Below are 14,259 nucleotides of genomic sequence, written 5' to 3' on the forward strand. Positions count from 1 at the left end.
CTTATAGGTTCTGCGATACGATCGTCAGCAGTTTTTAGCTGATGATCGTAGCAGCAAGCCACCGCCGCGATCGCGACATGAAGCACTGAACATGGCAATATAAATACAACCAGTATTCTTACACCCCCTCCCACCACAACCAGTTAGCAAGGGAAACGAGAAACGGGCGAAAATCACACTTGCCGTGCTGTTGGTGGCCGTGTTTCTTCTTCACAATTTCCCGATCGGTTTGCAGAACAGTTGAGTAAACACATCGCCGCTGCGTACCCTTGAACAACGGCAAGTTGCGGCGGAAGTATTGGCCTGTTTTGAAGCAAAATGCTTCAACAACTTAGTGCAAAGCAACCTGTCTTCTGCGAAGAGGGTTGATGCGAAGACACACACAGGGGTACGTGCACGTATCCATGACGACAAGACAACACACCACGCGCCGCCCGTAGTTCGAGTGCTTTCGTTCGTTTGTTGTGTGTTTTTGTGCTCGCTCTTATCAAAATCAGTGTAGTAGCGTTGAATTCGTCATCCGATAAGGTGTGTGCTGAAGGTTCGGTAGAACATCACCGCAGCAAATGGTTGCAAAATGTACACGAAACAGAACAAAATCTTCTCCCATTTTTGGCACCAAATGGTTCCATTTTTGGGCGGGTTGTTGATTGTTTCGGTACATTTTACATGCACCGTTGAAGCGAGGCCACAGACCGTGAGCAGTAACGGGAACAATACCAGCAATGCACGGTTCGGTGCCCACGGTAACAAGATCACACTTCTGTTGCTGCTTTGATCGCTTCTAATTTAATTGTTTTTTTTTCGTTCTGTCACTTCTCAGAATACGCCTACGTGTCTAGTTGGCCAATTGTGGACCGCAAGCTTGGGTCGGTGTCGGCCGTGGCTCTGGATGGCGATGGGAACGTTGTCATATTTCATCGTGGATCCCACGTATGGCAGTTGAGCTCGTTCGACACGGAAAACCGATACCAAGAAGCAACAGGTGGTCCAATAGCGCAGCAAACGGTACTCAAGTTTAACCGCAACACGGGCGAACTGCTGCAGCAATGGGGTGAAAACCTGTTCTACATGCCGCACGGACTGACGGTCGACCATGAGCAGAACTACTGGCTGACGGATGTGGCACTGCACCAGGTGTTCAAGTTCGATCTGAACCACTCGACGACGGAACCGGTGCTGACGCTCGGCACCCGGTTCGAACCCGGCAACGATGCGTACCACTACTGTAAGCCAACGGCCGTGGCGGTGCTGAAGAGTGGCGAGTTTTTCGTCGCCGATGGATACTGTAACGGGCGTATCGTGAAGTACTCGGCGGAAGGCATACCACTGCTGTCCTGGGGGCGCAATTCTTTCGTGCTAACCCGCTCCTTTACACTCCCATCGGGGCTACCAGTGCCGGCGAGTTTCTTCGCCATTCCACACGCACTGGCGCTGGTGCCGGATCGTGATCTGTTGTGTGTAGCCGATCGGGAACAGGGGCGGGTGCAGTGCTTCCACACGCGCAATGGCACGTTTCACTCGCAGTACAGCAGCCCGGAGATCGGCAGTCGGCTGTTCAGTGTGAAGTACATTTCGTCCGACGGTGGACTGCTGTACACGATCAACGGTCCACAGTTCGTGCTGAACCCGGTGCCGGTCGGTGGACACATCATCGAGATGGCAAGCGGTAACGTAATAGGGCGATTTCAACCCAACAATCCCAAACACGCATTTAGCAATCCACACGAGCTGGCCGTCACGGACGATGGGTCGGAAGTGTACGTAGCCGAGCTGGATCCCCAGATGGTGCACAAGTTCCGTCGGATCTCACCACCACTCCCAGGGCCCACCGGCAGCACCACCAACCCCGTGAAGCCCGCAACAAGCGTGACCCGCAACGAAGGTGAGAATACGCCCGAGAATGGCCGCTATGCCGGTGCGCCCGGAATGAACAGTGCCCTGACCGCTGGTTCGATTGGAATATTTTCCATTGTTAGCACACTGATCGTGACCAGCCTGCTGGTGATACTGATGGCCCGCGTCATTTGCTTCCGAACGGGGCAGGGATCCTCCTCGCGCGTTGACGAAGTGCCGCTGAGGAATATGGGCGACGACGAGAGCTAGAGAGGACGACCGTGCACCGCACTTTTTGCTTTCCCCACAAACTTACACAAACATTACTTACAGAACGAGAGCTGTGATCTAGCGAACCGCAACCGACGCACACTGGACTACTTAGATTTGACTGAACTTAGCTGTAACTTAATTCATATATCACGCCCAGGTGCAGCTTTTTTCTACTTTTACCAGTGCAGAGAGTATTTAATAATATTGATAACAATTGTTTATTTAAAATATATAACAAAACTGACAAACGGGCCCGTCAGTGTCAACTAAAGGCTTAAAAGCAGCGGCGCCCGCGCTTGAGTTATTGGTCATTTGTAGGCGGTGATGACATGGTTCCGCGGTGAAAGGTACGGATCGAACAGAACATCGATACGGGCATTGGTGCCTGCAAAGAACTCAAAGGACAAATTAAAAGATTGTTCCCGGGGAAAGGTTGAATTGGTCGTTACCTTGTTCGAGTAGAAACAACCAACGATCGTACAGGACGATCGTTTCTATCAGTGGAGCAAACATCAGTCTTATTGTGTAAAACTTTACAACCTCTTCCCATCGGCTGAGCCGTGATTGTGTTGCCGCCGAGTGGACATCGCTCTCCGGTACAGTGATCCCCAGTCCATCGACCGCTCGTTGGCAGTATTCGGCGAAGCTTACTTCCGTCGCCCGGATGCCACCCTTCAGCCCGGCATGCTTTAAATCGGGACGCAAACGAACGATGATACTTTCGATCGCAGCACGGTAAGCGTGTATCTTAAGCTCGTGATAATCACCACTCAGCCTTTCCCGGTACTGCTCAATTGCATGGCAGGCCATTTCCCGTGCTTCGTAACTTAGGGTGAGATTAGTACTACGACAAAAGGCGCTTAAAGGGAATCCATACTCCTTTGGTTCGCCGTTCGATATCGAGCTCTCGCTGGAAAGCTTCATGTAGCAGCAGCAAACGAGCTTAATGAAGCGACACTCGTGGCAGGCAAGAAAGAGGCGCAACAAAGACGGGGCTAGATCACCGCACGGATGAAGACCAATTAGTCCAAATTGGAGTGCATCGGGATGTTGACCTTTTTCGATGTTTAGTGCATCCCGCAGCAGTTGCTCGAAAGCATTCGGGTCAATGTGATCAAGGTTGACCTTTTCGTGCAGATGGACTGGGTGTGGTGTGGTGGTGGTAGTGTTTTGCAGCTTTGGCTCGAGTTTTACTAACCGACGCCAGAGTTCTGCGTCCTTTTGCCTGTCGAGGAAGTAGAGGATGAATGTGAGCAATCATATTTTGTATCCGTTTGCTTTTTCCTATACCTTGCCGCTTGCACGAACGATTCATTCTGCTCGAGACAGCACACGCGGAAACCAAATCCGTAGGCAAGCGTGCGTGCTAGATTACCCTGTCCCGAGCCAATATCGACCAGCGTGTGGCAATTGTTTTCACGCGAACAGTTCGTGGCAAACTGCTCTATTTCGTGACGCTTTTTCAGTTTGACCGACTTATGAAACAAACCAGACTGTTTGTAATAAACACAGTTTAGGTCGGTTGGGAGCTTTTCGGTCGTCTTAGGTTTGCTCCTAGTGTGTACTAATCGGCGGAAAAGCGATCGCAAGGCAAGTACCGTCAAAGGCCACACATTTGTTTCTATGTTTCTGCTCTCAAAGGACAGGAGAGCTGGAAGATGCTCGATCGGGATGGTACTGAAACAGCGAATCCAGCTCGGAGGTAAACTGTTCCAGTGATTCAAATGGAAGAAATCCTACGATAAAAGTATAAAATGAGAGCAAATCCACGACAACAATCACACTCTGTTCTTACCACAATGTACGCATCGATAATAGGCCTGTAGAGATCTACAATTTGCCTAGATTCAAGGATTTTCTGCTGCAATTCTGCCTGCAAACGTGGATTGTTTCCATCCATCGCTTTGTTGTGCTCGTGGCGCTTTGTTTACAAATATGCTGCAGGAGCGAGAAAGGGATAGCTTGTGTGCTGTCATTCCGCCAGAGCCCTTGTGTCAGTTTTTTTTTCGTGCAGGAATGTGCAATAAGACAGCAAAATGCTTTAGGGACATGGCATAAGATAAGGACAGAGAAAGAAAATAATTTCCTTTTTATTACAACGTAAATAAGCCTCTCATCTTGGTCAGCAAAAACAAATCTGTAAATTGAGACTGGAACGTTGGTACCCTAATGTCAAAAAAGAAGAAACGTCAAACTGTTGGCACGTTCCAGCACCCCTTCTGCTGTGTTGTGGCTGTGTGTGCGCGAAGGAAAATTCCAGCATTTTGCAGTGCGTTGGAGGGAATAAATAAATTCCATTATAATACCACCGTTTCGCCACTGACTTCATTCGCCCACTCGAGCGGCCATCGAAGGTGCGCATGAACGCACATCCTGGTGAATGTGGCTAGTGTGTAGTTCTGGGTAGAACAAACCCCCCCCAAAAAAAAAGGAATCCTTTCGTAAATTCCGTCAGTGTAAAGTTCGGTGTCCATCATCAGCTGATATGGAGATTGTGACAGCGAAGCAATGTGAGGTTTTGTTTACCTGCAGCAGCAGCAGCAGCAGCAGCAGCAAGGATAAGAGAATGTGGTGATCAGATTGCGTGAAACGGCGTGGTACATACACACATACACATCTGCGTCGGATGCACCATTGAAGTGCATCAATCGTGAGCTCATCGTGCAGTTTGGTTTGATTTCCGTTCAAGACGTCAGCGCATTACCGCACTTGACCCGTCGTGGGAGGGGGTGGCAACACAACACAACACAAAACACCCGACACAAGTGCACGTGGGATAGAGAGAGAGAGCGAGCGAGCGAGAGAGAACAGGTGGAGGAAGGTGAAGATTGTGTGAAGTGTGCTGCTGTTTGTTCTGTGTTGCGCCAAACGTTGTGGTGAGGTGGTGTGTATGTGGGTGGGTGATCAGCATTAGTCGGATTCCTTCTGCAGGAAGAAGCCCTCCAAAAGGCCCCGCTACCACGTCGGAGGAGAGGCACTTAGTGCCTGAAGCGCACCGGGTGTTTGGCGTGAAATTTGCGTAAAGTGTGGCTAGCTCTCGGGAAGGAGGGTGGCATTGAAAGGTACCGAGCGAAGTAGGAAACGGTGAAGGAAGGAAACAGCTCAAGTGATAATTATTGATAGCGCGCAAAGTGGCCCCCGCTGCTGAGCTGTGCGAAGCTGGAAATCGAAAGGGAAACGGAATGAAACTGCTCGCGCAGATAATTCCCCTACGGGCGGTGGTGCTGTAGTGTGAAGGAGAGGCAAATCAGAGGGGGGGGCTTTTTAAAGTGCGAGCGTACGAGCGAGATGCAAGATAGGTAAAGATTTGTTACGTAGTGAGAACACGACACGACACGAGAAAGAATAAGAGAAGGGGAGGGGGTGAGTGAGTGAGTGGCCAAGGGGTGGGTTGGTTGGGTGAGTGTTTCGTGCACATGTTGTGCGTATGTTGAGACAGCCCTGCACAAACACACATTCATACATACATCGCGCGCGAGAAAATTTGTGTCCGTGTGAGTGAGTGTGTGTGTGTGTGTGTGACTACCCGCGCGAGAGAGAGAGAGAGAGAGCGAAAGAGGATGCTGCGAAGAATTCGCCAGCAAAGCAAGCAAAGCCCGAACAGCAGCATCCCCAAGGCAACAGCAGCAAGACAAGTGTGACAAGAAGTTGGCTGCTTCACATCGCGGTCGCCGCCGCTGTCCGCATTTGTGTGTTGATCTCGAAGCGTTTGATTCGCTGGGTCGTGTGTCGACGGCCACCGCAGGCCGAAAAGGGGAGAGCGAAAGACCCGTGTGTGAGCGCCACAGTGTTGTCAAAGGTTTCGCCGAGTGTTGTTGGCCGCAAAAGTTCAGAGTGTAGGTTGTTGGTGTGGTGTGGTCTTTCCCTTCGCCTCCGTGGCGTTATCGTTGTGTTGTTTGGTTGTTTGGCTGTTGTCATTGGCACACTCCGAGAGTGGGAAAAGGCTGATTTTTCACGATGAAGTTTGGCGCTGAATTTCCCGTCTAGCGGTTTCAAACAAAAGGTAAGTAGTTTTAGGAAGTGTTGGGGATTGTTTCCTTTGTAGAAGTGATATCGATTAAACGATGCATTGCATATTGATGTAGATACGGGAAATAGTAAATGTCCTTTGGTGATATCAAGATTCGAATCTAGACAGGTGAATCGGTGCAGCGCATACAGCAGTACGTTTTACCTACTACCCCAACAAGACCGGTCCGGGAATTGCACCGAAAAAAGTGAACCAGATCTCCAACACGATGGTACGGTTTTGCTCTCGACCTGCGCGCTCGAAGCCCCGAATTGAAATGTCCCTGAGCTTGGATTGTGTGCGAACGTGTGCGTTTGTGTAAGTTTGTGTGTAGGTGTGCAGCAACCCAGAAGTGAACGGCAAACAGTCAGAACTTGTCGAAAACTTCCGTGCACACTTCCAACGGTACCGTTGCTCGATTGTGTTGTTATGCTTTTTTTGTAATTCTCTCGCAACGAATCTTCGTGCAAAAGAGGAAAAGAGGTGACTTGCCGAACCAAACACATTGATGAAATGAAAGTGACTTCATTACCGGACGCCAGACGGAGGAGCATAGAAAATGGCATACACTATTTGCATACTTGTTGCTTCTTGCCTGACAGCCGCAGCAGCCACAGCATCAACGCTCTGAGATAAGAGAACAATCTCCTTATTCGTCTACTACTCGCGCCACACGCCAGTAGTGAGTGCAGCCCGGACGGTCTCTCAACTCGCATCTCACCCGCCTCTCATCATCATCCCCTCAGGCGGCCTCCTCCGCAAGGCCTTTCGCTTTTCTCCGTTTCCACGGCACCCCCAGCCTGCCTATCCCCGTCTTCCGATCCCATACATGGTGCGCTATTTGCACAACCTGGGCACTGGGTAGTTTGGCCATTATTAACAGTTACATTTCTGCAGCTACCGCGCACGCTGTGTGACATGCTGCCATTCGACCGTTATGGGACGTGAAGCCAAACGAGCTTCAAAACGCACGCACACACACACATGGAGGCTCTAACGTCACGACCAATTGCTCCCTTTCCCACCATCTAACACCGTCACCATGGTGAACGAATTTCAAGGCCGTTGCGATGTCATGTTTGCCTTCGCTTCTTTTTTCCATGCGCAAACTGTTGTACAGGCCGGCCCCCCGAACACCCACCACTCCACACACCTCCCTCTCTGGCGTGTCAAGGGGAGTAGGTCGGAAAAATGCTTTCACTGCTGGGAGGAAAAGAGAAAGAGTTCGGTGGGGGAGGCAGCAGAAGCACAAATCGTGTGATGATCCTTGGCGCAGTGTCTTCGGCTTGTGAAGCCCTATCGGCGGCGGAGTACATACAAAAAAAAGAGGAAAGACGCAAACGCAAATGTTAGAGACGTGGGCCCGCTCTTTCCCTAAAGCCCCCCCGGTGGCGGCTCCAGTTTTACGAAGGCGTGCGCTAATTTATTCACACAGTTTTCCGATTCGAACTGTTTTGGCGGAAGAGAGTTATAAGGAAGAGGGTGGAGGAGGTGTGTAATTTGCCCTTCGAGAGGAGATGTTGATTTTCGTTTCGTCTGTTGCTTATACTGTTGTAACCACCCAGCCACCCGACCCAAATGATTGCTAATGATTAATGATTAAATTTGCATGTTTTCCTCATCTTGGGGCATTGTTGGGGAAGTTTTGGGATTATTGGAAGCAAAAGAAACAGCTTCCGAGCCGATGAATAGTCATGGTTTGTTGGGCAAACAGTGAAATAGACAGAGGCTTGCGTTCGATATAGCGAGTACGATTCTTGCTTTTGGGAGTGGTAGTCCCAGCAAGAAGATTTGTTTGGAAGGAATGTATAGCCCAATAGCATCCAGCATGTTATACAATTAGACAACTGATGCACTGCAACAGGACGGGCACACGGGTTGACCGGTAAGCAACGAAAGGAAGGACAACTGCGCCAGGTTAAAAGGTGTTCTACCCAGCTACGATCGATATTCATTTCCCGCTGGCCTCCCAACTGGCACCCAAAGAGAGGTCGCACCAAACCGTAGTGCGGTGGTGCACTGTCCCAGAAGATCTTTGACCGTGGACCGTGCCCGTTGTCTTTTGGCCCCCCCTTGCTCGCAAGTATGCGTGAACCAGTTCCAGATTCGATCGAGCTTCTCCAGTTCAATATCCAAGACTGGTTTCCCTTCTTTGGAGCAACATTTGGAGCGCCGCAGTGTATAGAGAGAGAGAGAGAGGGGAGCAATCCAGAGCCCCCATGATGAAGAAGGAAGAAGTGGCGGTGATCTTCGAAGGCACGATCGGAGGAACGCTCGGTGTGTGTGTGTGTGTTGTGGAATGACCTGCCATTCTTTATCGGTGGCACAAGTAGAAAAGGGTGGGGGTTGCTTGATATCAGACGCGTTTGGGCGCTTGTAGAGTAGTGGAGAGTTATTCAACCGTTTTCGCCTTTCTCTGGCCTGCTGGTGGTGGCTTGTGTTTCGCGTACAATCGCAAAGAAGCTCATTACACACTGCAATCAACTGGGGAAGGGGGAGAAGGTTTGGGGTCGTAAAGATTGATGCAAAAAGGGAGCGTGGTTAAGAATGGTAGCCCTCTGCCGGCTTTGCCTGATGTACGCGCGGCTAATGATCGATGATGGATAGGACATGTTAAAAATGAGCTCGACGCAGCATCTTATCTAGGCGAGTTCGTGCGGCCAATCGAAGAGGAGGAAGGCTCGAATCTCGATTTACCAGTTTCGTCCTCGTCCTCCCTCTCCCCAAGGGGTGTCAATGAGCAGAATGTGCAAAATCATGTGCGTATGAGGAATGGGAAAGGCCGGCAGTTATTCGTTCGTATGTCTATGATGAGAAGAAGAGCGGCCTTTTATGCTGTTGGATGATGTTTTGTAGCAAAGCCACCCCTCGCTACGGATCGTAAACTGACCTCTGATGAGATCTTGCTTAAGTAGAAGTTTTGCAAAATTGCTCCTTCGGCCGTTTTTGCAAAATTGTCTTTAAAATTGTCATATTTTCCTTTTCTTTACTCTCCACGATAAGGACATCGCTTTACACTGTAGTATGGTATGGTGTTGTTGTGGTATATCTCACCACCCTTCACCACAAAATTTTACCACTTTTTCTGGAGATGAAAGATCAAAATTTGAGGTTTAGTAGAAAAAGTTGGTTCCGTTTCCCTTTTTTAACAATTTATTACACCGGCCTTGAAGCAGGTTGAGCCAACAGCAAAGACTTTATGTGAGTGAGTGAAAAAATGCCATCCACAAAACCGCAACTCCCCTCGGCGTGGGGTGGAAATAATTTATGTTTTTGACACATTTTGTTCTAGCTAGATGGCACAACTCTTACCTGAGGTGCGTCATTGGAAAGATTTTCTTCTCTTTCTTTCTCTCTCTGTGTGTGTGTGTGTTTGTTGGGCAATTAAAAAAGTGAAAAATGTCCTTCTCTCGATTGTGTTGCGAAAGAGTGAAAGTGTGTGCGTGGAGATTTACTCCATCTTTTGCTCATTTCCGTAAAACAACCCCCTGACGACGAAGAAGCAATTCTTTCCTCCATTTTCCTTCTGTTGGATGAGGAATTTAATGTTGTTTTTTTTTTGCACATTTTGGTGCTTCTTTCCCACACACCTTCGGTTTTTCGGCAGCTTATGAGAAAGGAAGAAATATTGGAATGTCTTGGCGCGTTTCAAAATCTCCGCAGCTCCCAACATTGTCCGTGACCCTTTCCTTTCAAACGAATGGGTGCGTGTTTGAGGGGGAAGGGAAAGCAAGGCAGCAGGAAGAAGGGGGGAAGTATCATTACGAAACGACATACATACAACACGCACGACAAACCACCTATTCCAAGCTAACAAGCAGCAGATCGGCCGGCCGGCCCAAAGGGGGGGGGGGGGGGGAGATTGACGATGTAAACCATCCCCGGCCAAGCCAATGATAATGGGATGCCCTGAAGAAGATTTCGACTCGCGGCGGCTCCGCGGATTAACATATTGTGCGTTGTTTTAATGTTGCAAAGTTTGTGTTCCTGTGTCCGTGTGTAGGTTGCCCCCGCGAAAGGAAAGCGAATCGTCTCCCCGGACCCCATTAGCGAACAGCCAAAAACGAAACAAAAAAAACTGGCCATCCTCCACGAACAACCCCCGACGCCACAAGCGCGTACGCTCGGCAGCAGCCAGAGGTCGTCCAAATCGAGCTTCCAAAAAATGTAAAGTTTTGCTGTGTAGATAAAACCTGTCCCAATGTCCACGCGATAGGCAGGCGCTCCCATTGTGTGAAGGTTTACTTTCACGTCCTTTCGAAAAGTTGGCAGATTTTGCGCCCGAATCCATTCCATCTTGTGCGATCGGGTTCTTTTGGAACTTCTCTCTCCGGCCTGGTTAAGTAAAAGTGAAATTGAATCGATCCTTCCTGGTCCTTGCTTTGGGGCGAGTGAACTGGAGTGAATACACGACCAACGGACCAACGCGGCCTGTGACATGCCGTGCACGACACACAAGACCTTCAGTTGGTTTAGGTTGGACGAACTCGAACCGCTGGTACAAGAGACAGCTTCGTTACGGAAAACTAGTAATACAAGTCAAGTGTTCGCCGGTTCTTGTTTCTGGTGTGCAGAGCAGGTTGCAAGAGGAGCGGTGGTACACATGATTGCCTAGAACGTCCTATACGTTTGTGTGTGTGTGTGTTTGCGTTTGCTGTAGTACTGTTTATCGTATCGCCCCCCTTCTGAGGAACCGCCGCACCAACGTTCAAGGGCCTCGCGTCTGGCGCGTGTATCGTAAGATCTCTGTTATCCCCCGGAGCGTCGTCGTGCCACCACGGACAGCGGCTGATACGGCCGACGGCTGGCAGAGAAGCATCGTATATCAAATTCACTAGAACGAAAGTGCTCTCCCTTGGTGAGATATACATTCCCGTGGTGCTACTGCTGCTGTTGATGTTGATTTTCCCTCTTCACGGAAGGGGGGGGGCCAAGGGAAAGGCAAACAACACGCCGCAAGCACACGTCTTTGGGGAGGGTGTTGTTTGAAGCGTGTTGCTTTCTTTTGAAATCTCCTGGTGTGACAAATTACAAGATCATCATCATTACAGGCTCATTATGATCGCACACTGCGCATTGTTTTGTAATTGATGTTGTGCCATTAGTTGTACGGCTGAATGATTATTGCTGTACACTACTCTCTGTTTGCTGCACTGCTGCTGCTAGAATTGGCTTTTTTCTCTGCCAATCGGTGGTTTGTTGTTGACTGTTGCAAACGGTCAAAACTACAACTAGGACACAAAAAAGGGAGCGTTTTGTTGATGTTCTTTTGGAGCCACAGAGTGAGGTTCTAATGTGACCTCAAGTCCTTCAAACTCTTTATGTACACTGTGTCATAAAAAAGCAGTTCAAACTGTTGTTTGGCGCCATTCATCCGCGAATTTTGAAGGTACTGGAAGTGTCAAAAGAGAACGCGATCATGCTCCAAGAGCAAACTCAGGCACCGGAGTAGCGAGAGATGCGCGTATACGTTGTTTACTGCTGCGAGCACCGGACAATACTTTTTATTCTGAGCACATTCTGAGGCCTGATGGCGTAGGATGAGGGACCTCATATGGCGCACGCCAAGGGAGCAGGAGGAGGGGGGAGAGTCTGGTGTGGGTTGTACCATGCCCGCTATGACATCATTGATCTGTGTTCGATCGTGCAAAGAGGAAACAGAGAACGAGCAGCCGGTTCACATTGATCAAGTAGCCACGGCGAATTGGGTTTGGCGTTGCTGTGCGTATGAGCGAAAGAGATGCCCTTTGTGTGTGAGAGAGAGAGAGAGAGAGATGAAGAAAGAGAGAACAACTGAGAGTTGATCACACACGTTCGGGTTCGTTCGTTCAGTTGTGTGGCGTTTGATTTCGCGCACGCGTTAGTAATCGCGCCGTAGTAGAAATGTGCTTCGGAGATACCAACATAAACCCGGACGTGTGCTGCTGGGCTTCCTAACGTGTGTGTGTGTGCGGTGTGCGATCAGTCCGTTGTGCGAATCGTGAGTGTTTGGCCGGGGTGAGAAAACCCTGAGCTCTGTGAGTAAGCAGGCAGCACAGGCATCAATGAAACACGATTACAACAAAACACAAACTTTGCGTATCGCGTTTGCGCCTGCCGAATCAACCCGGTACGGATTGGACGGAATCGAATCAACATCTAATGCTTCACCAACACTTTGTGGTGGTGGTGGTGTGTTGGTGCTTGCTGTGAATGTGTACGCACGCGCAACAAGATAGTAAGTTCGGCGCCTTGCGCGAGTTCGCTCTCTCTTTCTCTCTCTGTCTATTGCGCTAATCTCAAGACGCTTTGTGTGTTGTGTTGGGGGGTCGTCTCTCACTTACCCTAGGGGGGCGAATCGCAGCAATCGGCGAACATGCATCGGGGAGGATTGCGTTTGTGTATCGGTCATTTATTATCATCCCCCCCCCCTCTCTCTCGCTCTCTTCCCGCGGCCACATCTCTGCATCCCAGCAGCATCACGTCACAGTGAAGACGAAGCGGCTTCGTCCGGTTTTTGGTGCGTACGCGGCGACACGGCGCCCCACAACAGCAGTAGCCGCGGCACGCGGCGAACCGGTCATCATTGGCGTTTGTGTGTGCGCACCGCGCATAGCCGCCGATACACACAGCGAGAGTGGCAAGCTCGCTCATTAGGTTTGATGATGAAGCGCAACTTGGATGGACGGTAGGATTTGGGGCTTTTTTTGTGTGTTATTGGCCGAGGACGATCTTTAATGTATTTTTTTAATCTCCATCCAAGAAGCATGGACGGACTTCTATTTATCTTGTTTTACGATAATTTTACGCGCTCCGGTAATAAAGAGGGCTTCGGCGTACGTAACGTTCACCCCAACGTTCAGCAGCGTGTGGAGGCGAATTGGAAGAACAATATTACCTGCGGATCGTACCCTGCCGGGGCACAATTTGCGTTTTCTTATCCCAACCGCGATTGTGTGGCTGGAGATGGGGCTGGCTCTGTTGATTGATCAAGATGGAAGTGAATGGAAGCCGTGTGTGAATCTTCTTGGGAAGCCAAAACACTAACCTGCTCCTTCGCCGACCAAAAAGAAGAAACAGGTTCAAGGAGACACAGCCGCGGTGCGAGTGCGCGCGGTGCATAGAGATCGCTGACATAACGTTTTCGACGTGTCGACCTTTTCCGTTCGCATCGAATTTCGACGGACGCATGTCCAAACGACCATCAACGTTTTGGATAAAGCTTGCATTTTGAGTCCGCTCGGAAAAGGGGAGGGGAATTTTATCTTTGTGTGCCATTTTTTTGTTTTTAGTTGTTCAATTTGCTTCTCTTTCTCTCGTTTGATGGGCAATATTTCGACAGCTAAGCAAAATGGTAAAAAAACACACACACACACAGCAGCAGCAGGAGCGGGGAACGAACCGAAATGATCGTTTTTCGGATGACAAAATTGCATCACAATATACAAACCGTTGGTGTTTATTTTTTTAATGACTAAGTTGAGTGTACCGTCAGTACCCTCAAGGGGGTAATTGCAGTTAATTTTTTTTACTCATTTCGGGGAAAAAAGCTATAGAGATAACGATCCTCACCCCACTTATCCCCCCATAGGTGGTGCGCATCCAGCGTAGGAATCCAGCAACATTGTGGGAAAGTAATTATCGTGTTGCAAAAAGGGTTTAAAATAGTTGTTGAGCTTAAAGTGTGAGTGTGTGTGTGTGTTGTGTGGTAAAACGGCTATTAAACTAGGTAATTTATCAAAAAGTTGTTAAGAAAGTGTACATGAACAGTCAGAACGGCTTTTGTCGGCTTACATTGTGGTGTGGGCGGGAATGTAATGACTAAATTTCCCTGCATCATACGATTTTGTGCATCAAGGTTGATGATTTTTTCGATTGAAAAGTGATAAAACCGTTTATCAACACACACACACACACACACGTGGCAGAGACAGCTGTTTGGCAATTTGCAAAATTCTAATTGGCAAAAAAAAGGAAAAAAAGCATCCAAATTCGTTCGCTTGTTAACTTTGATGAATAATTTTCCTTTCAAAAAAATTGTCATCCCTCTCCTTCCCCTTTTTCCCCCGAATGTATACAATCATGCGAACAACATTTTCCAATCGAAGCAATCGTTCGAACATTCGGTGACGCACACACACAAACACACACACGACGACGAC

The 14,259-nt window shown here is 49.1% G+C and overlaps 3 protein-coding genes across 11 annotated transcripts in view; 2 read left to right on the forward strand and 1 right to left on the reverse strand.

Moving 5' to 3' along the window:
* The first annotated feature begins 36 nt into the window (after window positions 1–36).
* LOC121591391 (peptidyl-alpha-hydroxyglycine alpha-amidating lyase 1) lies at window positions 37–2,381 on the forward strand. Of its 2 annotated transcripts, XM_041911844.1 has the most exons (3): window positions 41–746; window positions 824–1,885; window positions 1,980–2,073. In XM_041911844.1, the coding sequence occupies exons 1-3, from the start codon at window positions 578–580 to the stop codon at window positions 1,985–1,987; spliced, it is 1,239 nt and encodes a 412-aa protein (XP_041767778.1). In that variant the 5' UTR covers window positions 41–577; the 3' UTR covers window positions 1,988–2,073. The 2 variants fall into 2 exon arrangements, with proteins under 2 accessions (XP_041767777.1, XP_041767778.1); XM_041911843.1 differs by having other exon boundaries at window positions 37–746; window positions 824–2,381.
* On the reverse strand, window positions 2,304–4,065 carry LOC121591393 (protein RRNAD1). The gene is made up of 4 exons (XM_041911846.1): window positions 3,905–4,065; window positions 3,400–3,845; window positions 2,559–3,334; window positions 2,304–2,494 (listed from the first exon to the last, which is right to left on the reverse strand). The coding sequence occupies exons 1-4, from the start codon at window positions 4,007–4,009 to the stop codon at window positions 2,418–2,420; spliced, it is 1,404 nt and encodes a 467-aa protein (XP_041767780.1). The 5' UTR covers window positions 4,010–4,065; the 3' UTR covers window positions 2,304–2,417.
* Window positions 4,066–4,326: 261 nt separating this feature from the next.
* LOC121592444 (myocyte-specific enhancer factor 2) overlaps window positions 4,327–14,259 on the forward strand; it is a 55,344-nt gene continuing 45,411 nt past the window's right edge. For 4 of the 8 annotated variants that reach the window (XM_041913871.1, XM_041913882.1, XM_041913880.1 and 1 more), the window contains exon 1: window positions 4,328–6,112. The gene's annotated coding sequence lies outside the window, so the exon portion shown is untranslated. Of the gene's footprint in view, window positions 6,113–11,958; window positions 12,336–14,259 lie in introns of those variants that run through there. The other 4 variants (XM_041913883.1, XM_041913879.1, XM_041913881.1 and 1 more) reach the window with 3 other exon arrangements.

Source organism: Anopheles merus, chromosome 2L (genome assembly GCF_017562075.2).
Source record: "Anopheles merus strain MAF chromosome 2L, AmerM5.1, whole genome shotgun sequence".
NCBI classification, from domain to species: domain Eukaryota; kingdom Metazoa; phylum Arthropoda; class Insecta; order Diptera; family Culicidae; genus Anopheles; species Anopheles merus.

Excerpts from the sequence above, each read along its gene's own strand:
- LOC121591391 (XM_041911843.1), top strand. The coding sequence starts at position 578 with ATGTACACGAAACAGAACAAAATCTTCTCCCATTTTTGGCACCAAATG. Across the intron at positions 747-823 it reads TGCACGGTTCGGTGCCCACG|AATACGCCTACGTGTCTAGT; the intron begins GTAACAAGATCA and ends GTCACTTCTCAG.
- LOC121591393 (XM_041911846.1), bottom strand. The coding sequence starts at position 4,009 with ATGGATGGAAACAATCCACGTTTGCAGGCAGAATTGCAGCAGAAAATC. Across the intron at positions 3,846-3,904 it reads TTATCGATGCGTACATTGTG|GATTTCTTCCATTTGAATCA; the intron begins GTAAGAACAGAG and ends CTTTTATCGTAG. Across the intron at positions 2,495-2,558 it reads GTTGTTTCTACTCGAACAAG|GCACCAATGCCCGTATCGAT; the intron begins GTAACGACCAAT and ends AGTTCTTTGCAG.